General features: G+C 42.4%; 1 protein-coding gene across 1 annotated transcript in view; it reads right to left on the reverse strand.

Annotated features, from left to right (window-relative positions):
- LOC140739704 (unconventional myosin-If-like) overlaps positions 1-27,955 on the reverse strand; it is a 156,560-nt gene that overhangs the window by 47,822 nt on the left and 80,783 nt on the right. The window contains exons 9-11 of the mRNA XM_073068126.1: positions 21,445-21,577; positions 18,751-18,947; positions 2,460-2,540 (exon numbers count right to left, since the gene is read on the reverse strand). Coding sequence (XP_072924227.1) covers positions 2,460-2,540; positions 18,751-18,947; positions 21,445-21,577 — 411 coding nt within the window. The remainder of the gene's footprint in view (positions 1-2,459; positions 2,541-18,750; positions 18,948-21,444; positions 21,578-27,955) is intronic.

Genomic DNA, 27,955 nt, shown 5'->3' on the forward strand with positions numbered 1-27,955 from the left:
ACCCATATGCAACAGACAACAAACTGTGCACATACAAAAAGAGAGATAGAAAAATAATAATTTAATAAATAAACAATAAATACCGAGAACATGAGATGAAGAGTCCATGAAAGTGAGTCCATAGGTTGTGGGAGTGTTGAGGTGAGTGAAATTGAGTAAAGTTGAGTGAAGTTATCCCTCTGGTTGAGAAGCCTGTTGGCTGAGGGGTAGTAACTGTTCCTGAACCTCAAATATTGGCATGGCACACTGGAGATCCAATCGGCCCATCCTATCTATACCAGATTCCAGCATCTGCAGTCTCTTGGGTCTCAACCACAAAAAAATGTCCCTTAGGACCTTGAGCCAGTGTCTTACTATAAATCTCCCCAGGATTTGACTGGTGTTATCATCATTATTGGGGGATCTCATTGAAACTTATCGAATACTGAAAGAGCTGGATAGGCTGGATGTGAAGAGGATGTTTCCTATAGTGGAGGAGTCTAGGAACAGCGGGCACAGCCTCAGAACAGAGGGATGTCCATTTAGAATTGAGATAAGGAGGAATTTCTTTAGCCAAAATGTGGTGAGTCTGTGGAATTCATTGCCAGAGATGGCTGTGGAGGCCAAGTCATTGGGTATATTTAAAGCGGAGGTTGATCGGTTCTTGGTTAGTCAGGGCATCAAAGGTTATGGGGAGAAGGTAGGAGAATGGGTTGAGATAGATAATAAATCAGCCATGATGAAATGGTGGAGCAGACTCGATGGGCTGAAAAGCCTCATTCTGCTCCTATGTCTTATGGTCTTATCATTGTTCTTACAGAAAAAGTTAAGTGTCAGTGACAGGTTTAAATGGAACCCGGGTAAAAGTGAAACCAATGTGCCAGTGTGTCTCCATCCGGGCAGTGTGTGTCAGGGAGGTTTTAAATTGCCCCACGCACTTGTACACTCACTCTGAGAGAGGACTTGATTGGCTGAGACAGTGTAGTGAGGGGCAGGGAATTGCTTTCAAAGAGGGATAGAAAGGATGCTGGAGGACCTTGTGGTTGAAAGATTGGGTACGCCAATCCAAGTTTGGGAAAACATTTCTTATGGGATATTCTGACTCCTCCATGGACAGTCTCAAACCTGGCTGTGAAAGGAGGAGGGTTCGTTGTGGGTCTAGCAACCCCACCCCATAAAATCCAAGAGCTGCAGAAACACCAACAGAAGCTCGAAAGACTTCATCCCTGGGAGAGGAAGGATACAGCAAACAGATGGGCTACACTTCGAGACAACGTGAAAGACTGGCCCAGGACAGAGGGCACTGGTGAGCTACAGTCAGCAGCCTATGCCCCAGTAGGGAAGATGGGATATTCTGTCCAGTCCCTCTTTGTATAGAACTCATCCAATCCCATGTTTTACTACTGAGAAGTATTGCAGGAAGATTATGGCAGGTCAGACCCATGGATAACATCTGGCTCTCTAACCATATGCCTGTTTTTGCTGGTTTATAACTATTAAAATGACCACTCTGAAAGACCCCACAATTTAAATCACACACCCTCTCACCAAAAGCTATAGATCCTCACCACCAACCATTCAACATGTGTCCTCTGTCCTGGCAATGAGTTAGGGATGGAATTTCAATGAATTTCCTCCAATTTCATTGCTATTTGCAATTCATACAATAAGTAAAGAGATCGAGCAGCACCTGAGTAGAGCAAGTGGAGTCCATACAGAATTAAGGAAAAGAGTTGTTGAAGACCGTGACCTACAGCTCCAAACAAAACTTTTGGTCTATAGAGCAGTCATCCTTTCTACATGACTGTATGGAGATGAATCATGGGCCACCTACAGCAGACACCTGAAAGCCCGGGAACAAGGATCCTTATGAAAGATTTTGCGGGTCCACTGGAAGGGCAGACACACTAACACCAGAGTAATGGAGGAGGCCAAGGTGAACAGCATTTCCACTGTGATAAAGCAACAACTCCAATGGATAGGTCATGTCATCTAGATGTCTAACTCACATCTCCCTACACAGGTCCTTTACTCCCAGTTTAAGGAAGGTCAGCGAACCCCTGGTGGGCAAAGGAAATGCTTCAAAGATAACATCAAATTAGCATTTTGTGAGTGTTGTACAGAAATTCCACATTAAATTTAAAAACTGGGAAGACATTGGACTCCATAGATACACCTGGAGGAAATCTGCTCAAGAGGGATCTGTGCTGCAAGAGATCGACCTTCACTGTGCCACACAGAACAAGTGGCAGCAGTGAAAGGAGGTTCAATGTCCAAAACTCCCAACCACTGCTTACGCACGTGCACACTGCACCAGAGCATCTGGATCCTGGATCGGCACCTACAGCCACCTGACAACCCCTTAGGAGAACATCAGAGTGATCACACTACACACTACAATCGGGAGAAGCAGAGGCTCAGTGAGAAAGCAACTTCAAGATTTCTGTGGAGAAGCGAGGGATTGAAGTTTTATATCTTACCCGGAAAATTTCAAACCCGTAAATATCCAGCACTCCAACACTGAATTCTTCGTATGGCTTCTGCATAGCTTTGTTGACAGCCTAAAATGAAGGATGAACACAATATCATGATACAAGGAATTAAAATGGTTGGGTAATTCAGAGGAATAAGTAACCCTCCATCAAAAGATCCAGTTTGAAAAGTTAAAGGTAACAAACAAACTTTCAATTGAATTTGTTTGAACATTTCAATCAAACGTTGATAGGAATTGATAGAGAGGATGTGAAGAGGAATTCATTGCCATGGACAGCTGCTGAGGCCAGGTCATTGACTAGATTTAAAGTGGAGGTTGATAAGGTTCCTGACAAGTCAGGGTGTCACAGGTTACGGGGAGAAGGTAGTACAATGGGATTGAGAAGGACAATAAATCAACTACATTGGAATGGTGAAACAGACAATAGACAGTAGACAGTAGGTGCAGGAGTAGGCCATTCGGCCCTTCTACCCAGCACCGCCATTCACTGTGATCATGGCTGATCATACACAATCAGTACCCCGTTCCTGCCCTCTCCCCATATCCCTTGACCCCGCTATCTATAAGAGCTCTATCTAACTCTCTCTTGAATGCATCCAGAGACTTGGCCTCCACTGCCTTCTGGGGCAGAGCATTCCACATATCCACCACTCTCTGGGTGAAAAAGTTTTTCTGCATCTCTGTTCTAAATGGCCTACCCCTTATTCTTAAACTGTGGCCTCTAGTTCTGGACTCACCCATCAGCGGGAACATGCTTCCTGCCTCCAGCGTGTCCAATCCCTTAATAATCTTATATGTTTTAATCAGATCCCCTCTCATCCTTCTAAATTCCAGTGTATACAAGCCCAGTCGCTCCAATCTTTCAACATATGACAGTCCTGCCATTCTGGGAATTAACCTTGTGAACCTACGCTGCACTCCCTCAATAGCAAGAATGTCCTTCCTCAAATTTGGAGACCAAAACTGCACACAATATTCCAGGTGGGGTCTCACCAGGGCCCTGTACAGCTGCAGAAGGACCTCTTTACTCCTATACTCAATTCCTCTTGTTATAAAAGCCAGCATGCCATTAGCTTTCTTCACTGCCTGCTGTACCTGCATGCTTGCTTTCATTGACTGATGTACAAGAACACCTAGATCTCGTTGTACTTCCCCTTTTCCTAACTTGACTCCATGTAGATAGTAATCTGCCTTCCTGTTCTTGCCACCAAAGTGGATAACCTCACATTTATCCACATTAAACTGCATCTGCCATACATTTGCCCACTCACCCAACCTGTCCAAGTCACCCTGCACTCTCATAACATCCTCCTGACATTTCACACTGCCACCCAACTTTGTGTCATCAGCAAATTTGCTAATGTTACTTTTAATCCCTTCATCTAAATCATTAATGTATATTGTAAACAGCTGCGGTCCCAGCACCGAACCTTGCGGTACCCCACTGGTCACAGCCTGCCATTCCGAAAGGGACCTGTTAATCACTACTCTTTGTTTCCTGTCAGCCAGCCAATTTTCAATCCATGTCAGTACTCTGCCCCCAATACCATGTGCCCTAATTTTGCCCACTAATCTCCTATGTGGGACTTTATCAAAAGCTTTCTGGAAGTCCAGGTACACTACATCCACTGGCTCTCCCTTGTCCATTTTCATAGTTACATCCTCAAAAAACTCCAGAAGATTAGTCAAGCATGATTTCCCCTTCATAAATCCATGCTGACTCGGACTGATCCTTCTACTGCTATCCAAATGTGTCGTAATTTCCTCTTTTATAATTGACTCCAGCATCTTTCCCACCACTGACGTCAGGCTAACCGGTCTATAATTCCCTGTTTTCTCTGTCCCTCCTTTCTTGAAAAGTGGGACAACATTAGCCACCCTCCAATCAGCAGGAACTGTTTCTGAATCTATAGAACATTGGAAAATGATTACCAATGCGTCCACGATTTCTAGAGCCACCTCTTTAAGTACCCTGGGATGCAGACCATCAGGTCCCGGGGACTTATCAGCCTTCAGACTCAACAGTCTATCCAACACCGTTTCTTGCCTAATATAAATTTCCTTCATTTCATCCTTTACCCTAGTTCCTTTGGCCACTATTACATCTGGGAGATTGTTTGTGTCTTCCCTAGTGAAGACAGATCCAAAGTACCTGTTCAACTCATCTGCCATTTCCTTGTTCCCCATAATAAATTCACCCGTTTCTGTCTTCAATGGCCCAATTTTGGTCTTAACTATTTTTTTGCTATTCACATACCTAAAGAAGCTTTTACTATCCTCCTTTATATTCTTGGCTAGTTTACCTTCGTATCTCATTTTTTCTTGGCGTATTGCCTTTTTTGTTATCTTCTGTTGCTCTTTAAAAGCTTCCCAGTCCTCCGGTTTCCCGTTCATCTTTGCTATGTTATACTTCTTCTCTTTTATTTTTATACTGCCCTTTACTTCCCTCATCTGCCACGGGCACCCCTTACTCCCCTTAGGATCTTTCTTCCTCTTTGGAATGAACCGATCCTGCACCTTCTGCATTATTCCCAGAAATACCTGACATTTTTGTTCCACTGTCTTCCCTGCTAGGGTATTGTTCCATTGAACTTTGGCCAGCTCCTCCCTCATAGCTCCATAGTTCCCTAGACAGAGTTAATGGACCAAATGGCCTAATTCTGCTCCTATGTCTATTGGCCTTTTCTACTAGAGGAACTCAATGGGTTGAGCAGCATTTGTGGAAGGAAAGGAATTGCTGATATTTTAGACCATAATATCATAAGACATAGGAACAGAATTAAGCCTTTTGGCCCATCAAGTCTGCACCGCTACATCACACTGGTTGATCCATTTCCCTCTCAACCCTATTCTCCTGCTTTCTCCCCATTACCTTTCATGCCTGACGTATCAAGAATCTACCAATCTCGCCTTAAGTACACCCATTGACCTGGCCTCCACAGCTGCCAGTGACAACAAATTCCACAGACTCACCATCCTTTAGCTAAAGAAATTTCTCTTCCTCTCTGTTCTAAATTGACGTCCCTCTATTTTGAGGCTGTGGCCTCTGGTCCTAGACTCTCCCACCAAAGAAAAAATCCTCTCCACATCCACTCTATCAAGGACTTTCAGTATTCAATAGGCTTTTAACAAGATCCCCCCTCATTCTTCTGAATTACAGTGAGAATTCCAGAGCCATCAATCAGTCCTCATATGATAATCCTTTTATTCCTGGAATCATTCTCGTGAACGTCCTCTGAACCCTCTCCAATGTCAGCATTTCTTAGATAAGGGGCCCAAAATTGTTCATGATATTCCAAGTGAGGCCTCACCATTGCCTTATAAAGCTCCAGCAGTACATCCTTGCTTTTATATTCCAGTCCTCTTGAAATGAATGCTAACATTGCATTTACCTTCCTCACCCCTAACTCAACCTGCAAGGTAACCTTTAAAGAATCCTGCATAAGGACCCCTACGTCTCTTTGCACCACAGATTTTTAAAGTTTCTCCCCATTTAGAAAATAATCTATGCTTTTATTCCTTCTACCACAGTGCATGACCATACACTTCCTGATACTGTATTCCATCTGCCACTGCTTTGCCCATTCTCCTAATCTGTTTAAGTTCTTCTGCAGACTCTCTACTTCCTCTAAACTACCTGCCTCTCCAATTATCTTCATATCGTCTGCAAACTTTGCAACAAAGCCATCAATTTCATCATCCAAATCATTGACATATAACATAAAAAGAAGCGGTCCTAACACAGGCTCCTGTGGAACACCACCAGTCCCAGCAGCCGATCAGAAAAGTCTCCCCTTATTTCCCACTCTTTGCCTCCTGCCAATCAGCCATTCTTTTATCCATGCTAAGATCTTTTCTGTAATACCATGGGCTTGTATCTTGTTAAGCAGCCTCATGTGCGGCACTTTGACAAAGGCCTTCTGAAAATCCAAGTACACAACATCAATCAATTCTCATTTGTCTATCCTGCTTGTTATTTCTTCAAAGAATTTCACCAGATTTGTCAGGCAAGATTTTCCCTTAAGGAAACCATGTGGACTTTGGTCTATTTTGTCATGTGCCTCCAAGTACCATGAAACCACATCTTTAACAATTGACTCCAACATCTTTCCAACCAGCAAGGTCAGGCTAACTGGCCTGTAATTTCCTTTCCGCTGCTTCCTTCCCTTCTTGAAGTGTGGAGTGATATTTGCAATTTTCCAGTCCTCTGGAACCATGACAGAATCTATTGATTCTTGGAGGTTCATTATTACTGCCTTCACAATCTCTTTAGCTACCTCTCTTAGAACCCTGCGATGTAGGCCCAGGTGACTTTCCTATCTTCAGACCTTTCAGTTTCCCAAGCACCTTCTCTCTAGTAATAGCAACTGCACTCACTTCTGCCCCAACACTCTCAAACCTCCGGCATATTACTAGTGTCTTCCACAGTGAAGACTGATGCAAAATACTTATTCAGTTCATTTGCCATTTCCTTGCTGCCCATTACTTTCTCTCCAGCATTACTTTCCAATGGTCTAATATCTACTGTCGCCTCTCTTTAACTCTATATATCTGAAAAAAAACTTTTGGTATAACTTTTGATATTATTGGCTAGCTTACCTTCATATTTCATCTTTTCTTCCCTTGTGGTTTTTTAAAGTTTCCTTCTGCTGGTTTTTAAAAATTTACCAATCCTCTAACTTCCCACTAACTTTTGCTAAATTATGTGCCCTCGCATTTGCTTTTATGCTGGCCTTGACTTCTCTTGTCAGTCAGGGTTGCATCATCCTGCCTTTACTTCTTCCTCTTTGGCGTGTGTCTATACTGTGCCTTTAGATTAGCTCTCAGAAACTCCAGCTACTGCTACTTTACCATCATCCCTGCCAGTGTCCCCTTCCAATCAACTTGGGCTAATTCCTCTCTCATGCCTCTATAATTCCCTTTACTCCATTGTAATACTGATACATCTGACTTTAGCTTCTCCTTCTCAAATTTCAGGGTGAATTCCATCATATTATGATCAGTAAGTGTTCCTTTACCTTCATCTCCCTAATCATTTCTGGTACATTACACAACACCCAATTCAGAATTGCTGATCCCCTAGTGAGCTCAATCACAAACTGCTCCAAAAAGCTATCTTGGAGGCATTCCCCAAATTCTCTCTCTTGAGATCCAGCATCAAATTGATTTTCCCAGTCGGTCTGCAAATTGAAATCTTCCATGACTAATGTAACACTGCCTTGTTGACATGCCTTTTCTATCGCCCACTGTAATTTGTAGCCCACATCCTGGCTACTGTCTGGAAGTCTGTTGGTCATGGGTATTTATGAAGTGAAGAACAACTCAAGAAAATGACAAGGAACATGGTTGTCTTTTACTAAAAACTAGCTCAAACTGGAGAGAAATTATTATAATAAAAATTATTATTTTAGATTGAAACCCTGCATCAGGTTAGTTAGAGGTTTTGGAGGAGTTGTTCAGTGGTTTGTTAATGAAAGCTTAAATCCCATTCTGCTATCCTGGTCATTCAGTTGGAAACTCATTTAAATTGGGATTTCAATTAGTTTCGCAGCAAAGTGGATTATAGTTATGTTCCGTCTCTGCAGTCTGTGTACAAGCACGATCCTCAGTATTGGAACAAGTGTCTCCTGACAGTAATGACCTTGGAAGGACCAGTGCGAGAAGCCCCACTCAGGACCCTGGTGCTCACAGAGTACAACTGCAGTCAGTCCCCATTGAAAGCAGACTACAAAACATTACCCAGGACCAGGAGTGGTCTGAAGCAGACACTGTCAGGGAGGGAACATCACCCGGCCACTCCCTGTGTAACACACACAAGGTGCTGCAGGAACCCAGTAGGTCAAGTAGCATATGTGGAGGGAAATGCTGAATACTGATGAGGGACTGCGCTCTGAAACATTGACTGTTCATTACCCTCCATAGATGCAGACTGACCTGCTGAGTATCTCCAGAATTTTGTGTGCATGTGTGTGTTGTGTATGTGTGAGTGTGTGTGTGCGTGTTTGTGTGTGTGTACATGTGTGTATGTCTGAGTGTATGTATGTTGTGTGTGTGTGTGTCTGTGTGTGTGACTGTGCATGTGTGTGTGTTTGTGTTGTGTGTGTGTATGTCTGAGTGTATGTGTGTTTTGTGTGTGTGTGTGTGTCTATGTGTGTTGTGTGTGTGAGTGTGTGTGTGTTGTGTGTGTGAGTGTGTGAGTGCATGTGTGAGTGTGTACGTGTGTCGGGAAGCGGCCTGGTCGAGGGAAGTGCCTGGTGTGAAAAGTGCCAGTCTTTGGCTCGAGAGTCTTCGGCGAGGAGGCTGAGGGAGGAGACTACGCCAGGCACAATTGCAGAGGGTGAAGACATGACCGCTAAGCTGATTCAGTGTACTAAGTGCATAATGTGGGAGGTCAGGGACACTGATGGTGCCCCCAACTGCTACAGCTGTGGAAAGTGTGTCCAGATTCAGCTTCTGAAGGAGCATGTTGCAGCACTGAAGAAAGAACTGGATGACCTCAGGTTTATCTGCGAAAACGAGGGTTTTCTGGACAGGACCTACAGTGAGATCATTACACCGAGGATACCGGAAGAGAGAAAGGGGGCGACGATGAGGAAGGAAAGGATGCTTGAAGTACAGGAGACCCCAGGGGACGTACCTCTCGTAAACAGGTTCACCCTCTTGGAAGCTGTCAGGACAGAAGATACTGCCAGTCTGAGAGGCGGACAGGTCTGCGAGCGAAAATTGGTGCAGAAGCAAAGCCGAGGAGTCAGACATCAGGAAGAGCCATGGTAGTAGGGGACTCCATAGTAAGAGGTACGGAAAGGGGTTTCTGCGGCAACAGGCGAGATTTAAGGATGGTATATTGCCTCCCTGGTGCTAGGATCCAGGACATCACGGACCGATTGCAGGGAATCCTCAAGGGTGAAGGTGAACAGCCAGAAGTGGTAGTGCATGTCGGCACAAATGACATCGGGAAGAAGAGGAAGAACATTCTGCAGCGGGACTTCAGAGAACTCGGAAGAAGGCTGAAAAGCAGGACTTCCAGGGTGGTTATCTCTGGTTTGCTTCCAGTTCCTCATGCTGGAGAGGGCAGGAACAGGGAGATAATGGATCTGAATGTGTAGCTGAGGAACTGGTGCAGGAAGCAAGGATTTTCATTCTTGGACCACTGGGATCTGTTTTGGGGTAGGGATGAATTGTACAAAAGGGACGGGTTGCACCTTAATAGGTGGGGGACCAGCATTCTGGCAGACAGGTTTGCCACTGCAACACGGATGTGTTTAAACTAAATAGTGGGGGGAGGGGATGAACTGGAAATATAAGGATGGAGTTAAAGGGAAAGTGAAAATAAGAAAAGTTAAAAAGGACAACAGAATCAATGGAGTAGAAAGCTCAAGAAGAGATCATACAATATGGCCAAGTAAGATAGGAATTGATATGAAAGGAGAGGGGAGTAACAAATTAAAAGTATTATATATGAATACACGAAGTATAAGGAATAAAGTAGATGAGCTTGAGGCTCAGTTGGAAATTGGCAAGTACGATGTTGTGGGAATAACTGAGACATGGCTTCAAGCGGACAGGGCCTGGGAAATGAATATTCAAGGATATACATCTTATCGAATGGACAGACTGACTGGCAGAGGGGGTGGAGTGGCTCTGTTGGTGAGGAATGATATTCAGTCCCTTATGAAGGGCGACATAGAATCAGGGGATGTAGAGTCAGTATGGATAGAACTGAGAAATTCTAAGGGTAGAAAGACCCTAATGGGAGTTATCTACAGGCCCCCAAACAGCAGTCTGGATGTAGGGTGTAAGTTGAATGAAGAGTTAAAATTGGCATGTCGCAAAGGTAATGATACAGTAGTCATGGGGGATTTCAACATGCAGGTAGACTGGGAGAATCAGAAGGGTACTGGACCCCAAGAAAGGGAGTTTGTGGAGTGCCTCCAAAATGGATTCTTAGAACAGCTTGTACTGGAGCCTACCAGGGAGAAGGCAATTCTAGATTTAGTGTTGTGCAATGAACCAGATTTGATCAGGGACCTTGAGGTAAAGGAACCATTAGGAGGTAGTGACCATAATATGATATGTTTTAACCTACAGTTTGAGAAGGAGAAGGGAAAATTGGATGTGTCAGTATTACAGTTGAACAAAGGGAACTATGGAGCTATGAGGGAGGAGCTGGCCAAAGTTCAATGGAACAATACCCTAGCAGGGAAGACAGTGGAACAACAATGGCAGGTATTTCTGGGAATAATGCAGAAGGTGCAGGATCAGTTCATTCCAAAGAGGAAGAAAGATCCTAAGGGAAGTAAAGGGTGGCTGTGGCTGACAAGGGAAGTAAAGGGCAGTATAAAAATAAAAGAGAAGTATAACATAGCAAAAATGAGCAGGAAACCGGAGGACTGGGAAGCTTTTAAAGAGCAACAGAAGATAACAAAAAAGGCAATATGCCAAGAAAAAATGAAGTACGAAGGTAAACTAGCCAAGTGTATAAAGGAGGATAGTAAAAGCTTCTTTAGGTATGTGAATAGCAGAAAAATAGTTAAGAACAAAATTGGGGCATTGAAGACAGAAATGGGTGAATTTATTATGGGGAACAAGGAAATGGCAGATGAGTTGAACAGGTACTTTGGATCTGTCTTCATTAGGGAAGACACAAACAATCTCCCAGTTGTAATAGTGGCCAAAGGAACTAGGTTAAAGGATGAACTGAAGGAAATTTATTTTAGGCAAGAAACGGAGTTGGATAGACTGTTGAGTCTGAAGGCTGATAAGTCCCCAGGACCTGATGGTCTGCATCCCAGGGTACTTAAAGAGGTGGCTCTAGAAATCATGGACGCATTGGTAATCATTTTCCAATGTTCTATAGATTCAGGAACAGTTCCTGCTGATTGGAGGGTAGCTAATGTTGTCCCACTTTTCAAGAAAGGAGGGAGAAAGAAAACAGGGAATTATAAACCGGTTAGCCTGATGTCAGTGGTGGGAAAGATGCTGGAGTCAATTATAAAAGAGAAAATTATGACACATTTGGATAGCAGTAGAAGGATCAGTCCGAGTCAGCATGGACTTATGAAGGGAAAATCATGCTTGACTAATCTTCTGGAGTTTTTTGAGGATGTAACTATGAAAATGGACAAGGGAGAGGTAGATGTAGTGTACCTGGACTTCCAGAAAGCTTTTGATAAAGTCCCACATTGGAGATTAGTGGGCAAAATTAGGGCACATGGTATTGGGGGCAGAGTACTGATATGGATTGAAAATTGGCTGGCTGACAGGAAACAAAGAGTAGTGATTAATGGGTCCCTTTCGGAATGGCAGGCTGTGACCAGTGGGGTATCGCAAGGTTCGGTGCTGGGACCGCAGCTGTTTACAATATACATTAATGATTTAGATGAAGGGATTAAAAGTAACATTAGCAAATTTGCAGTTGACACAAAGTTGGGTGGCAGTGTGAAATGTCAGGAGGATGTTATGAGAATGCAGGGTTACTTGGATAGGTTGGGTGAGTGGGCAAATGTATGGCAGATGCAGTTTAATGTGGATAAATGAGAGGTTATCCACTTTGGTGGCAAGAACAGGAAGGCAGATTACTATCTAAATGGAGTCAAGTTAGGAAAAGGGGAAGTACAACAAGATCTAGGTGTTCTTGTACATCAGTCAATGAAAGCAAGCATGCAGGTAGAGCAGGCAGTGAAGAAAGCTAATGGCATGCTGGCTTTTATAACAAGAGGAATTGAGTATAGGAGTAAAGAGGTCCTTCTGCAGCTGTACAGGGCCCTGGAGAGACCCCACCTGGAGTATTGTGTGCAGTTTTGGTCTCCAAATTTGAGGAAGGACATTCTTGCTATTGAGGGAGTGCAGCGTAGGTTCACAAGGTTAATTCCCGGAATGGCAGGACTGTCATATGTTGAAAGATTGGAGCGACTGGGCTTGTATACACTGGAATTTAGAAGGATGAGAGGGGATCTGATTAAAACATATAAGATTATTAAGGGATTGGACACGCTGGAGGCAGGAAGCATGTTCCCGCTGATGGGTGAGTCCAGAACTAGAGGCCACAGTTTAAGAATAAGGGGTAGGCCATTTAGAACAGAGATGCGGAAAAACTTTTTCACCCAGAGAGTGGTGGATATGTGGAATGCTCTGCCCCAGAAGGCAGTGGAGGCCAAGTCTCTGGATGCATTCAAGAGAGAGTTAGATAGAGCTCTTATATATAGCGGGGGTCAAGGGATATGGGGAGAGGGCAGGAACGGGGTACTGATTGTGTATGATCAGCCATGATCACAGTGAATGGCGGTGCTAGGTAGAAGGGCTGAATGGCCTACTCCTGCACCTACTGTCTACTGTCTATTGTCTAGTGTGTGTGTGTGTGTGTGTGTGTTTTGCTCAATATTTCTGGCATCTGCAGAATCTTTTCTGCCTGTGCACTGTGGTGTTGTTATTATTTCTACTGATTTTATTTACCAGAAATAACATTTTACAAATTTGTGATTACAAATTATAAACAAAATATAAAAACATAGATAACCTACAGCACAATACAAGCCCTTCAGCCCACAAAGTTGTGCCAAACATGTCCCTACCTTAGAAATTACTAGGTTTACCCCAGCCCTCTATTTTTCTAAGCTCCATGTACCTATCCAAAAGTCTCTTAAAAGACCCTATTGTATCCGGCTCCACCATTTTTGCTGGCAGCGCATTCCATGCACTTACCACTCTCTGAGTAAAAAACTTACCCCTGACATCTTCTCTGTACCTACTCCCCAGCACCTTAAACCTGTGACCTCTTGTGGCAACCATTTCAGCCCTGGGAAAAAGCCTCTGACTTTCCACACGATCAATGCCTCTCATCATCTTATACACCTCAGTCAGGTCACCTCTCATCCTCTGTCACTCCAAGGAGAGAAGGCAGAGTTCACTCAACCTATTCTCATAAGGCATGCTCCCCAATCCAGGCAACATCCTTGTAAATCTCCTCTGCACCCTTTCTATGGCTTCCACATCCTTCCAGTAGTGAGGTGATCAGAACTGAGGACAGTACTCCAAGTGGGGTCTGATTAGGGTCCTATATAGCTGCAACACTACCTCTCAGCTCCTAAATTCAATTCCACGATTGATGAAGACCAATACACTGTATGCCTTCTTAACCACAGAGTCAACCTGCGCAGCTGCTTTGAGCGTTCTATGGACTCAGATCCCAAGATCCCTCTGATCCTCCACACCGTCAAGAGTCTTACCATTATTAATACTATATTCTGCCATCATATCTGACCTACCAAAATGATCCACTTCACACTTAACTAGGTTGAACTCCATCTGCCACTTCTCAGCCCAGTTTTGCATCCTATCAATGTCCCGCTGTAACCTCTGACAGTCCTCCACACTATCCACAACACCTCCAACCTTTGTGTCATCAGCAAACTTACTAACCCATCCCCCCACTTCCTCATCCAGGTAATTTATAAAAATCACGGAAATTTTCCTATTTATAAAAATATGAAATGATAAGGTAAATTTAATTCACAAAATTATTTTTAGAAGCAGCTACTTTTACTGTTGTCAGCTTATTGAAAAATTATTAATAATTGTTCATCTAATATTGTGGTTTCTGATGTTCTCTGCCTATTATTAAAAAGCACATAGCAATATACACAATGCAAGTTTGATGCCTCTGGGCCTGTACTCTCTGGAGTTTAGAGAAAATGAGGGAGATCTCATTGAAGCCATTCAAATATTGAAAGGCTTTCATAGAATGGACATGGAGAGGGTGTTTCCTACAGTGGAGGAGTATAGGACCAGAGGTACAGCCTCAGAGTAGAGGATTTTCATTTAGAACAGAGATGAAGAGGAATATTTTTAGCCAGTGAATCTGTGGAATTCATTGTCACAGACGTCTGTGGAGGCCAGGTCTTTGGGTATATTTGGTGGAGGTTGATAGGTTCTTGTTTATTCAGGATGTCAAAGGTTACGGTGAGAAGGCAGGAGAATGGGGTTGAGAGGGATAATAAAGTCAGCCATGATGGAAAGGAAAAGCAGATCTGATGTGCTGAATGGCCTAATTCAGCTCCTATGTCTTATGCATAATGTTATGGTCAACACTCCACTCCAACCACTCAACACAGGCGACAACACCAGCAGGGAACAGACACAAAGTACTAAAGACTGAAATTCGGTGGAGTAGGACACGGACAAACAACAAAGTAATCAAGGCTGTAAAAGGAGATGTGAAAAGATGTTGTATTGGCCTTGTCTTATACTAGTAACTAGATCAGACTAGAAAGATAACAAGATTTTGGCCTTGGAATAAGAATTCAAGGACTCCCAGGACTGAAAGAATTGAATTAAAAGGACTGATGACAAAAAATGGTCCTGTGTTCCTTTCAGTGGGAAAAGTTTAGGTGAGTAAATGAAAAATAGGGTGTTTAACAAGAACAAGAACCTATTTCTCCAGAGTAAGGAATTCATCTCAAACAAGAGCTTGACTACCTCAGACTGAAAGCAGGAAGTATTGTTGGAATTTGGTAACTGCTTTATTCCTGTCTCATGCTGAGAGATACAGTAAAAAGCTGTGGTTTGCATATCACACAGATAGATCACTTCACATGAAGCTTACAAAAAGGGGGAAGAAAAACAGGTTGCAGAATATAGAAAGAGAAAGTACAGTGCAGGCAAGCAACAAGCAAAAGCCACGTCCAGCTACACAGAGAGATCAAGAGTCCATCTTTATCTTAAAAGAGGTCCATTCAATAGTCAAAGTTCAAAGTACACTTATTATCAAAATAGGTATACCACATACAACCCTGAGATTCACCTTCTTGCAGGCAGCACAAATAAAGAAATAATAGAATCCATGAAAACCCCCACACAAGACAGTCAGACATATAATGTACTCAAGTACAAATCGTGCAAACATTGAAAATGGAAACAAATAACACACAGAACATGAACCGCAGAGTCCACAGCCACAGAATCAGTTCAGCACTGAGGAGAGTGGAGCCGGTAAAGGCTCCTGCACCTCGTACCTAATGGTAGGAGCGAGAAGAGAGGGAAACAGGTCAGACGCAAGCAGTCAGGGTGGCTCAGGTGAGGAATCTTGGCTGACTTGGAGTAGTGAGCTGAACACATTCTCCGTCTGTGGCCTCAACACCTTCATCTTTTTAATCTGGCTCAGCACCTAAACTGGCTGAACATCTGTCGTTTATTGCTCTCAGAACCAGGCCTCACCACTTCAATCTGGCTTAAAATCCACACCAGCAATGGCCAACACGGCTGTATCTGCCTTTTCGAGAGTACAGTTCCCCAAATCCTTCAGGATACCGCAAAAACACCAGATTGTTCAAAAGCACAGCTTCCAAAGGGAAATAACAAGCTGCAAATTGCGGTGAGAGTAGTCGAGAAGAAGTTTATTTAGTAGAATAGTTAGTGGTTTTCCTATCTGCTGATTTACATCACCAGCACCATCTTGGCATTCTTATAATAGCATGACAGAAGCTGTCTTTGAGTGTAGCAGTAGGTGTTTAGAACATTAGGTCACAGTACAAGCCCTTCAGTCGACAATGCACAATGCCCCAATACCATTGTGTCTCCTGTCCAGTGGTACTGGGAAGAGGAGGGAATGACCAGAGATGCTTTTGAGGTCTTTGATTACGTTGGTTGCTTTCCAGAGGCAAAGGGAGGTTTATAAGACTGTTTAGAGAAGGCTGCTTTGCATGATGGCCTGGGCTGTATTCATAACTGAAATTTCTTGTGGTTTTGGGCAGAGAAGGTGATATACCAATCTATTTTATAACTGGGTAGGATGCTCTCTATGATGTATCTGTAAAAATTGTTAAAGGTCATTGGGGATTTGTCAAATTCCCTTAGTCTTCTGTGGAAGTTGAAGCATTGGTGTGCTTTCTTGGACATAGTATGGAAGTTGCAGTGAGGCAAAGGTTAATGATCTCCAGGCAAGGAGAGAGTGAAGGCAGCCCAAGCAAGAAAGATCTTTGAAGAACATAGCTTATCTTTGCACACCGGAGTTATGTGATGCAAGGCAAACACAGCAATTGCTTGACTAACGTCAAAGTATCATCATTTGACAGCTTGCAGTTTCTATTGACTTTGAACACCTTTACTGTAAGATTGATCTTGCAAATAAAGAATTCAAACATACACAGTTTACCAAATGATCAATATCTGTAACTGATAAACCAATTCTGTATAAAGATAGCAGTTTTCTGTTCAGAATTCAGAATAGTGTGAGTAACAGCCACCGTGCCGTTCTCCTTGTGCACAAAATAAAGTGTGTTTGAATGGTAAATATGTGCGCATGTGTGTGTGAGTCTGAGTGTGTGAATGTGCATGTGTGAGTGTGCATATGTGTGTGAATGTGTGTGTGTGCGTGTGCGCGCGCACACGCACACTAGATCCAGATATTTTATTTTACTTTATTTTATTTTTATTATTGCCGATGACAGTAGCATCCACATGGTTGGTGAAATTTACAGCTGGGAACCGGAACTGGAAGCTCAAACGATAGGAGAAGATCTTGATTATCCTTCCCAACACAATGTGCCTGTCTGCTCAATGGGAATTAGATCCACAACAGTTAGTGAGGACAAGTGTACTGAGTGGTAAGGTGCAGCTGGTGAAGATGATGGTGTGGTGAACTACAAATACCTGTCTGGACTGCTCCTGTGGCTCCTCCCACAGACCCCTGTATAAAGGCGATTGAGGCCTGAGCCCGGCCTCATTCTCCAGGATGTAGTGTTGTTCATTCTTCCAGTCAATAAAAGCCGATATCTCGCTTCTTACGTCTCAGAGTGAGTTATTGATGGTGCATCAGATGGTGCACGAGAATGATCCCGAGAATGAAAGATTTATCATCTGTGGAGCACTTGGCAGCTCTGGGCCTGTACTCGCTGGCATTTAGAAGAATGAGGGGGAATCTCATTGAAACCTATTGAACATTGAAAGGCCAAGATAGAGTGGATGTGGAGACGGTGTTTCCTATAGTGAGGAACTTAAGACTGAAGGGCACAGCCTCAGAATACAAAGACATCCTTTTAGAGCAGAGATGAGAAGAAATTTCTGCAGACAGAAGGAGGCGAATCTGTGCAATTTATTGCCTCAGACAGCTTTGGAGTTATTGGATATATTTAAAGTGGAGGTTGTTAGGATCTTGATTAGTAAGGACATCTAAGATTATAAGGAGGAGGCTGGAGAATGGGATTGAGAGGGATAATAAATCAGCCATTATGGAATGGTGAAGCAGACATAATGGGCTGAATAGCCTTAGTTTGCTCTTGTCTTATGGTCTTATGATTACAGATAATGGCCAAATAGCTGAACACAGGGGATTCCATTGCCTCCAATTACAACTGGTCTCAAAGTTCTTCATAATTTCTGAATATGGTCCCTTTGAAATTCAATAAATTACAGTTCTACAGAAATATAAAACATCTAATACAAGATAAAAGATCTTGTTGCTTAAGTGATGTTATAATGGATTAATTTTTATATGTAACATTTGAAAGGAATATACCAACCATTCCTAACAATTGATATTTCTGATGTACATACGCAGAATGATAAGATTTCAGATTCAGTTCAATTATTTATCATGAATATCAAAGAGTGAAATACATTGTGGTAACAACCAAACATCCAAGGATATGCTAGGGCAGCTGCAAATGTCGCCACATGTTCTGGCGCCAACATAGCATACCCACAATGTTCAGTAGAACAACTCAGACAACAACCGAGTTACCAAGGCTGGAGACATTGACCTTTGACCATGTGTGTTGCCTGGAGAGTAGCTGTAGTTCTGTCCCGAACCCCAATGATGGGTAATCTTATGTGGAGAGGAAGTTTCCTATACTGGGGGAATCTATGACCAGAGGGCACAATCTCAGAATGCAAGGACGTCCATTTAGAACAGAGATGAGGAGAAATTTATTTAGCCAGAGGGTGGTGAATCTGTGGAATTCATTGCCACAGATGATTGTGGAGGCCAAGTCATTGGGTATAATTAAAGCAGAGGTTGATAGGTTCTTGATTAGTCAGGGCGTCAAAAGTTATGGGGAGAAGGCAGGAGAATGGGTTTGAGAGGTATAATAAATCAACCATGATGGAATGCTGGAGCAGACTCAATGGATCGAATGACCTAATGCTGCTCCTATGTCTTATGATTAAATTCTTTAAACCTGCACCTCAGTATTAATGATCCATCTGTAGGTCACTGTGTACAGCTGAAAATTTTACTCCACACAACCCTGTAACAGATTAACCATCATTTGAGAAATACTTACATCCACCAGGTAATCGAACAGTCGTGCATAGAGAGCCTTGGCCAAGGCATCCCGGGTGTAACCCGCCTGTTCTACATTCAGGGTCATGTTGATGGACTCCGTCTTGCCTCCCCATTTACTGTCCATTTTTCTGCTAGTCACCTTCTCCTTCAGCTTCCCTTGATCAATTCCCAACAGGAACGCCGGAAAGGCCAGGCCTTTGAGTCAGAGACAGATAGAAAGTCGATCAATCATCTACAGCTTTTTCACAACTAATAAATCTATAATTATTTTACTTTCATTTTATTTATTCAGAGATACAGCGCAGAACAGGCCCTTCCAGCCCAATGAGCCACACTGCCCAGCAACCCCTGATTTAACCTTAGCCTAATCATGGGACAATTTACAATAAATAACCAATTAGCCAAATAACCGGTACGTCTATGAACTGTGGGAGGAAACCGGAGCACCCAGAGGAAACCTACACGGTCAGAGGGAGACCATACAAACTCCATCTAGCTGGCGGCGGAATTGAACTTTGAATTCCAATGCCACCAGCTGTAATGGTGTCACGGTAAGAGCTACACTACAGTGCCGCTACTTAAATGAGAAACAATGACCAAAATATCAAGAATACTGTTTACTTTCTTCCAGCAAAAACCTTTTTATGAAACATTTGTTCTTTAGAATGAAATTTCATGGAAGGTTTTAATGATCCAGGGTGACATGCACTAAAGGAGATCATGAGGCAGACTCTTTCTTTATGCTGATATTATACAGATTCATTTTTGGGCTGCCTAAATATTCTACATATACAACACAGAAATAGATCCTTCAGCCTAACTCTTATAGAGTCATTGTCACAGAGTCAAAAAGTTGAATAACAGAGTCAAAGGACACTACTGCACAGAAACAGGCTATTCAACCCATCTAGTCCGTGCCATACCAGTATTCTGCCCAGTTCAACCTGCCCACAGACCATACCCCTCCCACATAGCTATCCAAATATCTCAAATGTTGAAATCAAACCCATATCCACCACTTCCACTGTCAACTTGTTCCACATTCTCACCAACCTCAGAGGGAAGAAATTCCCCTCTTGATCACCTTTTATCCTTAATCCATGACTTCTAGATCTAATCTCGCCCAACCTCAGTGGAAAAAGTCTGCTTACATTACCCTATCTATACCTGTTATAACTCTGTACCATGGATGAAAGAAAAATGGAAGGCTATGTAGGAGGGATGAGTTAGGTTGATCTTAGAGTAGATTAAAATGCAGGCACAATATTGTGGGCTGAATGGCCTGCATTATGCTATAGTGTTCTATGTTCAACCAAGATGCCCAACTGATTATTTATCTGCATTGGTCTCTATCACTCTAAAACATTCTTATTATTCTGTCATAATTGTATCTGCCTCTTTTGTTTCTCCTGGGAGCACATTCATATACTCACTACACACTTTGTGAAAAAATTCTTCTCAGGCCCCTTTTGGATCTGTCCCCTCTATGCCTCTGGCTTTGGACTCCCCTGTTCTAGGGAAAAGACTGACTATTCACCTTGTTGATTCCTCATGATTATAGATATCTCCATAAGATGACTCCTCAGCCTCGTAAATCTTCATCTTCCACCACCATCCCTTGTAAATCTTCATCTCCCACCAACACCCTTGTAAATCTTCATCTTCCACTAACATCCTCGTAAATTGTCTCCAATCGACACCCTTGTAAATCATCATCTCTCACCAACACCCTTGTAAATCTTCATCTTCCACCACCATCCTTGTAAATCTTCATCTCCCACCAACACACTCATAAATCATCTCCCACCAACACCCTCGTAAATCATCATCTTCCACCACCATCCTTGTAAATCTTCATCTCTTACAAACACCCTTGTAAATGGTCTCCAATCAACACCATTGTAAATCATCATCTCCCACCAACACCCTCGTAAATCATCATCTCCACCAACATTCCTGTAAATCTTCATCTCCCACCAACACCCTCGTAAATCTTCATCTCGTACCACCACCCTCATAAATCTTCATCTCCCACTAACATCCTCATAAACCTTCATCTTGTAAATCTTCATCTCCCACCAACATCCTCATAAAGCTTTGTTTCTACCAACATCCTCATAAATCTTCATTTCCACCAACATCCTTGTAAACCTTCATTGCAGCCTCTCCAGTTCAATGTTATGGCTGATTTGAGGGCTGGTTACCATGCTGTATCCCTAACTAAATTTAACGCAAAACCAGAAAAAGCTGAAACAATCAACATGTGAAACCGCATCTGAGTGGAAAGACAAAGTGTTAATGTTTCGGGGTGCAGCCCCTTCGCCAGAACCAAGAAGGAGAGAAAAGAAGCTTGTTAAGCTGCAGGGAGCTTGGTAGGGTGGGAGGGGGAGATGGGGGATGTCTCTGAGAGAGTAAAATTGGGGTTACCATGGGGATGGACTGCAACCAAGGTTATCTGCTCAGTAAGTGAATGGGAAACAGTTAGAGGGACAGAGTGAGAGAGAAGACATAGACAAAGGGATGTAGGAGTTGCAAAATGCAGAGCATGAGGCAGGTCAGGCTGGGAATATCTCCACTTCCAGAGAGAAGAAAAGGATGAAGAAAAAATGGAAACAAGGGTTCTTCATGAACTGTGGCTTCCCTCAACCATCAATCATCATCAGGAAGGAAATAAATATCCAAATTTGCTCACGATCTTCATCCTCCACTTTGGCATAATTTCCATCTTCAACAAAATTGATGTTTCCAAGGTGCAAGATTCCAGCAATGATCTGCAGCACCATCAATTGGATGTCAGCCGGAATACCGATCACTTGCATGGCATTCTATGAGAAAGAGAATGATCCATTCTCATTAGCTGGTAGGGTTCTCATTCTATTTGAAATTAAATAAAGTCAATTTGAAGCTGGTTTGTTGTTACTTTCCTTAAATGTAATAATTCAACAAATTTCACAAATATCTCATACAAATGACTTATATTTTCTGAGCAAGTTAATGATGAGTTTTTAATTAGAGCATTGATGGTTGTGAAACTGTGGAATTCATTGCCATAGTCAGCTGTGGAGGCCAAGTCCCTAATTCTGCTCATAAGTCTGATGGTGTATAGGAAATAGCCTAGTTTACAAATAAACTATTATGTTAGGAATAGCTTTGATTGACAGAAGGTATAAAATACTGATCAGACAACTGAGTCTTATGTTACAGTTTTCATAACCATTTTCTCTTCCTGGACGCTTGGCAAGTCTGATGCAACATTAGGCAAACAAACAGACCCTCAAATCTCAGAGAGGAATTGTTTGGCACATTTGGGATGTTTAAGCAATTCATTTGTAAATAAAAAAAAACAAAGGGATGAGATTTATTTGTCAGATGTACATTGAAACATTGACTCATTCAATAAAAGGCACTGTTTGCACCAAGAATGTGCTGGGGGCAGCCCACAAACATCAGCATGTTTCTGGCGCCAACATAGCGTGCCCACAGCTTACTAACCATAACCTGTATGCTTTTGGAATATGGGAAGAAACTGGAGGATCTGGAAGAAACCCAAATGAGCAAGGGGAGAATGTAGAAATTCCTTCAAGGTTCAAGATTGTCTAACGTCATTTCCAGTATGCAAGTGTAAAGGAGAACAAAATAATTGTTACTTTGGATCTGATGTAACACAGAAACGGAACTCAGTAAGATAAAGAACACAATGATAAAATAACACAATAAATATAAATATATAAGATAGATTGTACACATAGATTCATTGTATGTTCATAAAGTGACACTAGGTACAGAAGTGTCTGTACATAAGGAAATGATAAAGTAGTGGTGGTTGGGATGTGGAGCAGTGGGTTTGTGGGTGGAGGTGTTGATCAGCCTTACTGCTTGGGGAAAGTAACTGTTTTTGAGTCTGGTGGTCCTGGTGTGGATGCTGTGTGGCCTGCTCCCTGATGGGAGTGGGACAAACAGTCCATGAACAGGGTGGATGGGATCCTTCACCATGTTACTGGCCCACAACATAAGGTTGTAATAGTAGGTGATTTTAACTTTCCACTTATTGATGCCAAGATTGTGGGTGTAGTGGACAGTAACAAAGACTATTGAAACTTGCAGAGCAATCTGGACCAGCTGGAAAAATGGGCTGAAAAATGGCAGATGAAAGTTAATGTAAACAATTGTGAAGTGTTGCATTGTGGGAGGAGCAATCAGGGTAGGTCTTACATACTGAGTGGGAAGGCATGGGGGTAGAACAGAGGGATCTAGGAATACAGGTCCATAATTCCTTGAGAGTGGAGTCACAGGAAGACGGGGTCATAAAGAAAGTTTTTGGCTCATCAGCCTGCATAAGTTAATGTATTGAGTCCAGGAGTTGGGATGTTATGTTGTAATGGTACAAGATGTTGGGAGAGGCTAATTTGGAGCATTTTGTGCAGTTTTGGTCACCTACCTACAGGAAAGATGTAAATAAGGTTGAAAGAGTGCAGAGATAGTTTACAAAGATGTTGCTGCGACTGGAGGACCTGAGTTATAAGGAAACATTGAATAGGTTGGGTCATTATTCTCAGAAACATAGAAGATTGAGGGGAGTTTTGATAGAGGTAAACAAAATTATGATGGGTATAGATAGGGTAAATGCAAGGAGGCTTTTTCAGCTGAGATTGGGTGACACTATGATTAGAGGTCATGGGTTAAATGTGAAAGATGAAATGATTAAGGGGAACTTCACTCAGAGGGTTGTGAGAGTGTGGAACGAGCTGTCAGTGCAAGTGATGGATGTGTGTTTGATTTCAACATTTAAAAGAAGTTTGGATAGGTTTCTGGATGGGAGGGGTATGGAGGGCTAAGGTCATGGTGCAGGTCAATGGAACTAGGCAGAATAATGGTCTGACATGGACTAGATGGGCTGAAGGGTCTGTTTCTGTGCTGTAGTGTTCTATAGCTCTATGGTTGCATCACTGTCTGCTATGGATGGGCCACTGCACAGGATCAGAAAAAGCTGCAGAAAGTTGTAAACTCAGCCAGTTCCATCATGGGCACTGGCCTCCCAGTATCAAGGACATTTTCAAAAGGTGATGCCTCTAAAAGGTGGCATCCATCATTAAGGACCTCTATTGCCCAAGACAGGCCCTCTTCTCATTGTAACCATCATGGAGGAGGTCATCATCATCATCATCATCATCAGGTGCCATGCCCAGATTGAGCTTTGAATGCCATGGCCCACACACTCCTGTTTCAGGTCAAGTGGATCAATTCATTGGTATTCATTTCCAGTTCTCTGGCTGCTGTCTCTGTCATCATTTGTCTTTGTCTTCCTCTTGCTTTCTTCCTTTCAATCTTTCCCATAATTACCGTGCATTCTAACTCCTCTTTCCTAATCACATGTCCAATGAAGTCACGTTGCCTTTTTATTATCTCATACATTACTTCTCTTTTTGTGCTTGCTCTGTTCATAACATCCTCATTATATATTCATTTTGTCCATGATATTCTTTGCATCCTCCGCAAAAAACACATCTCTGCTGCTTCAATTCATTTCCTCATGTTACTAGATATTGTCCAGCATTCTGATCTATATAACATAACTAGATAGTAACATTTCAGTGCTCTGAGGTGGGTTGTCATGCCTAGTTTAGCATTGGTCAGTACACTCTTCATTCCCGTAAAGGTGTCTTTTGCCATCCCTATTCTTCTTTTGATGTCCATGTCGCACCTGCCATCTGATGTCACCCAGCTTCCTAAGTAGCAAAAGTTCTGTACTTGTTTTCTGTCTTCCCCGTTTATTCTCAGCCTGCAGATAGGATTCTCCTTCTTTTTGGATATCACCATACAGTCTGTCTTTTTGCAGTTGATAGATAGACCCATTTTCTTCAACAATTGTATCAATTAAATTTTGTAGTTCTTCCTCCGTACTTGCAATTAACACAATGTCACCTGCATCTCTGAAATTATTGATGTTTTCACCACCAACTTTGATTCCCAAGGTGTCTCTTATTTTTTGTAATATTGTTTCATTGTACACATTAAACAAATCAGGGGAGAAAACACACCCTTGTCTAACGCCTCTCTTGATTTTCGTAAACTGACTCACTTCTCCATCTATTCTTATAGTGGCAATTTGTTCCCAGTACAGATTTCTGATTAGGCAGAGCTCTTTTGAATCTAGATCTTGAGTTTCCTGTAATATTTCAAATAACTTATTGTGCTTCACTTTATCAAATGCTTTTGTGTAGTCGATAAAACAAACAAATCTTTTTGCACTTGAATAGCTCGTTCTGATAGTATCCTTAACATCAATATCGTGTTTCTTGTACCTTTGTCTTTCACAAAACCCCATTGTTCTTTACCTATTTCAGCTTGTATCTTACTTTTATCTCTTGTCATCAAAATTCTTATAAGTATCATAGTAATATAGGTCATTAAACTTATGGTCCTATGTAATTCACATTCTATTGATCCAGGTTTCTTAGGAAAAGTGATAAATACTGATTTTTTCATCTCTTCTGGTATTATTCCAGTCTCATAAACGTCATTGATTAAATCAGTAAGTTTCTCAATTCCATAATCTTCAAGGGCGATAATTTGTTCTATTACTAATACATCAGGACCTGCTGCCTTTCCTTTCTTCATCTTATTTATTGCATTATGTACGAACTTCAGATTTTAAAATACTTGGACCTTCAATGTTCTTCTTAATTTCTGGTTTTTCGCCTCGAACATTAAAAAATTCCTAAATATACTCAGTCCATTTGTTCATAATCTCATCTTTTTCCATGATAATGGTACCGTCCTTTGCTTTCAAACATCCACCTGAAGAACAGAGGAGCTTTTTACCAGTGATATTCTTGATTTGTTGATGTAACCTTTTTGGATCAGTAATAGGGATTCTTTCTAGTTGCTCACATTCCTGGTTTAACCATTCTTCTTTGGCTTTTTGACATAAGCTTTTAACTTTTTTATCTAAGGTCTTAGATTCCATAGGATTTGCTTTCTTCAGTCTCCTTTCTTCCATTAGATTTTTGATTTCATCTGTCATCCATTTATTCTTTGTGCTTTTTTCTTTTTTCGGAATCACTGACTTTGCTGATTCTACCAAGGCATCCTTCAGAGAGCTAAACTTCATTTCTACGTGATCGCTATCATCTTCAACAGATTCTATTTCTAGACATTGAAATCTATTCCTTACTTCAATTGTACATTTTTGTCTTGTTTTCTTCTTTAATTAATTGCGAGTAGTCAAGGGAGTGTTCAGGTTTTTGCTTCTTTAGTTTTTTAAAGTTTTACTTTACATGACATATTACTGGGTTATGGTTACTGTTACAGTCTGCACCTGGCTATGTTGTGCATTGAGCCACTGAGTTTCTAAATCTTTGGTTTACAGTAATAAAGTCAATTTGCTTTAACAACGGTGGTTTGCTATTGCCTTCTGTTGGGTGAACTGAAGAAATGGCCATTTCTCTACCCAAACGTTCATCCGCCTGTACTATAGCCATTGTCATTTGAGGTCGTAGCTCATCTGCCTTCTCTGTCATAAGTTCAGATACTGAATCTGCCAGATCTGCCATTGGCCTTCACTCGTATCCTGAGCAGGAACCCTTGCAGGTGCTACCGTTCCGGGTCAGAGTGGCCCTGGGAGCAATGAATGACTAAAGGGTAACTCCACTTTCCCCAACGCTCTGAAAGTCCCCAGTCAGAGCCTCATCACCGGTTGCAGTTTAGAGTCAGACCCAGGGCTAATGGAGGAGGTACAGGAATGCTAAGACCCCCACTCAGTGTTTCAGCAACAGCTTCTTCCCCTCCACCTTCAGATTTCTGAATGGACATTGAACTCACCATCTTTTTCCTCTCTTTTTGCACTACTTAATTTTTTACTATACTCTTCATACTCTAATTTATAGATTGTTTTATTATTATACATTGCAATGTACTACTGCAGCAAAACAACAAATTTTGTGTGCTATGAACCAGTGATAATAAAGGGAACTCTGATTCTGTCAGCGATTCATGCAGACCGGAGCAGACGGCTGCAAACGTTCAGTGAGGGATAGAGGAATTGGACAAATCCTGTGAGCAAAGAAAGGGTGTGATCCTCCACTCTGAAACAAAGTCTGGAATAGTTTCAACTGGCCTGTACCTGTGAGTTATCTCAGAGACTAAGTACAGAAACCACTAAAAGCCTGTGAAGCTGTATAATGAAAAATTAAAAAGGCTAACATAATCCTGGCACTCTCAAGTGGTCAGAATATAAAGACATAGAAATTAAGTTACAGCTGCTCAGGGATCTGGAGGGAGCTCATTGTGAGTGGCATGCTCCATTCTGGGTCAGCTCAGGGACAGAAAATGTGAAATGTTAAACTCTGAGAGCACACTGCAAAGAATTGGATTGCAAGCCTGCAGACAGAAAAAGTTGAAGGAACATGAAAACAAATTTCAGGATGATTAGGAGAACAGCAGCATTTCCATTTCCCAAGGAGACTGAGCCAAGTGAATCTCCCCTACCCCTCCAATTTAACCAACTTTTACCGGAGCACCATTGAGAGTGTCTGGACCAGCTGCATCACTGTCTGGTACAGGAGTTTCAAAGCATCTGACCGCATCCCGACAAAGGATTGCGAACACTGCTTGGACGACCATCGGGGTTTCTCTTCCATCATCAGAGATATCTATCAGGAGTGCTGCACTCCTGCATTCCTCTCTCCCACCCATTCAACAATCTGTTTGAACCCCTACCATCAGGCAGGAGGCACCATAGTACTGGCTCATTGAGGCTTTGGCGAGGAGAAGCATAGGCCATTGGTACATTTTCTTCTGTTATTTATTCTTTCTTTCTGTCTTATTGCACATTCAGGGCAGTGGGGATGCCAGGTGGGATAGTGGAATGCTCCTGTTGTGGGATGTGTGAAGGCAGTGACCCCCGATGACTACACCTGTAAGAAGTGCATCCAACTGCAGCTTCTAACAGACCATGTTAAAGAGTTGGAGTTGGAACTGGATGAACTCCAGATCATCTGGGAAGCTGAGGGGCTGATACAGGGAGGTAGTAGCATACAAGTAATTGGGTAATTGTCAGGAGGGGAAGGGGGTATGCAAACATTACACAGTACCTGTGTGGCCATTCCTCTCAACATCATGTATACCGCTTTAAATACTGCTGGGAGTGATGACCTAGTACAGCAGTCAGGTCTCCAGCACTGAATTTGACTCTGCGACTCAGA

This window comes from Hemitrygon akajei, chromosome 16, assembly GCF_048418815.1.
Source record: "Hemitrygon akajei chromosome 16, sHemAka1.3, whole genome shotgun sequence".
Lineage (NCBI taxonomy): Eukaryota > Metazoa > Chordata > Chondrichthyes > Myliobatiformes > Dasyatidae > Hemitrygon > Hemitrygon akajei.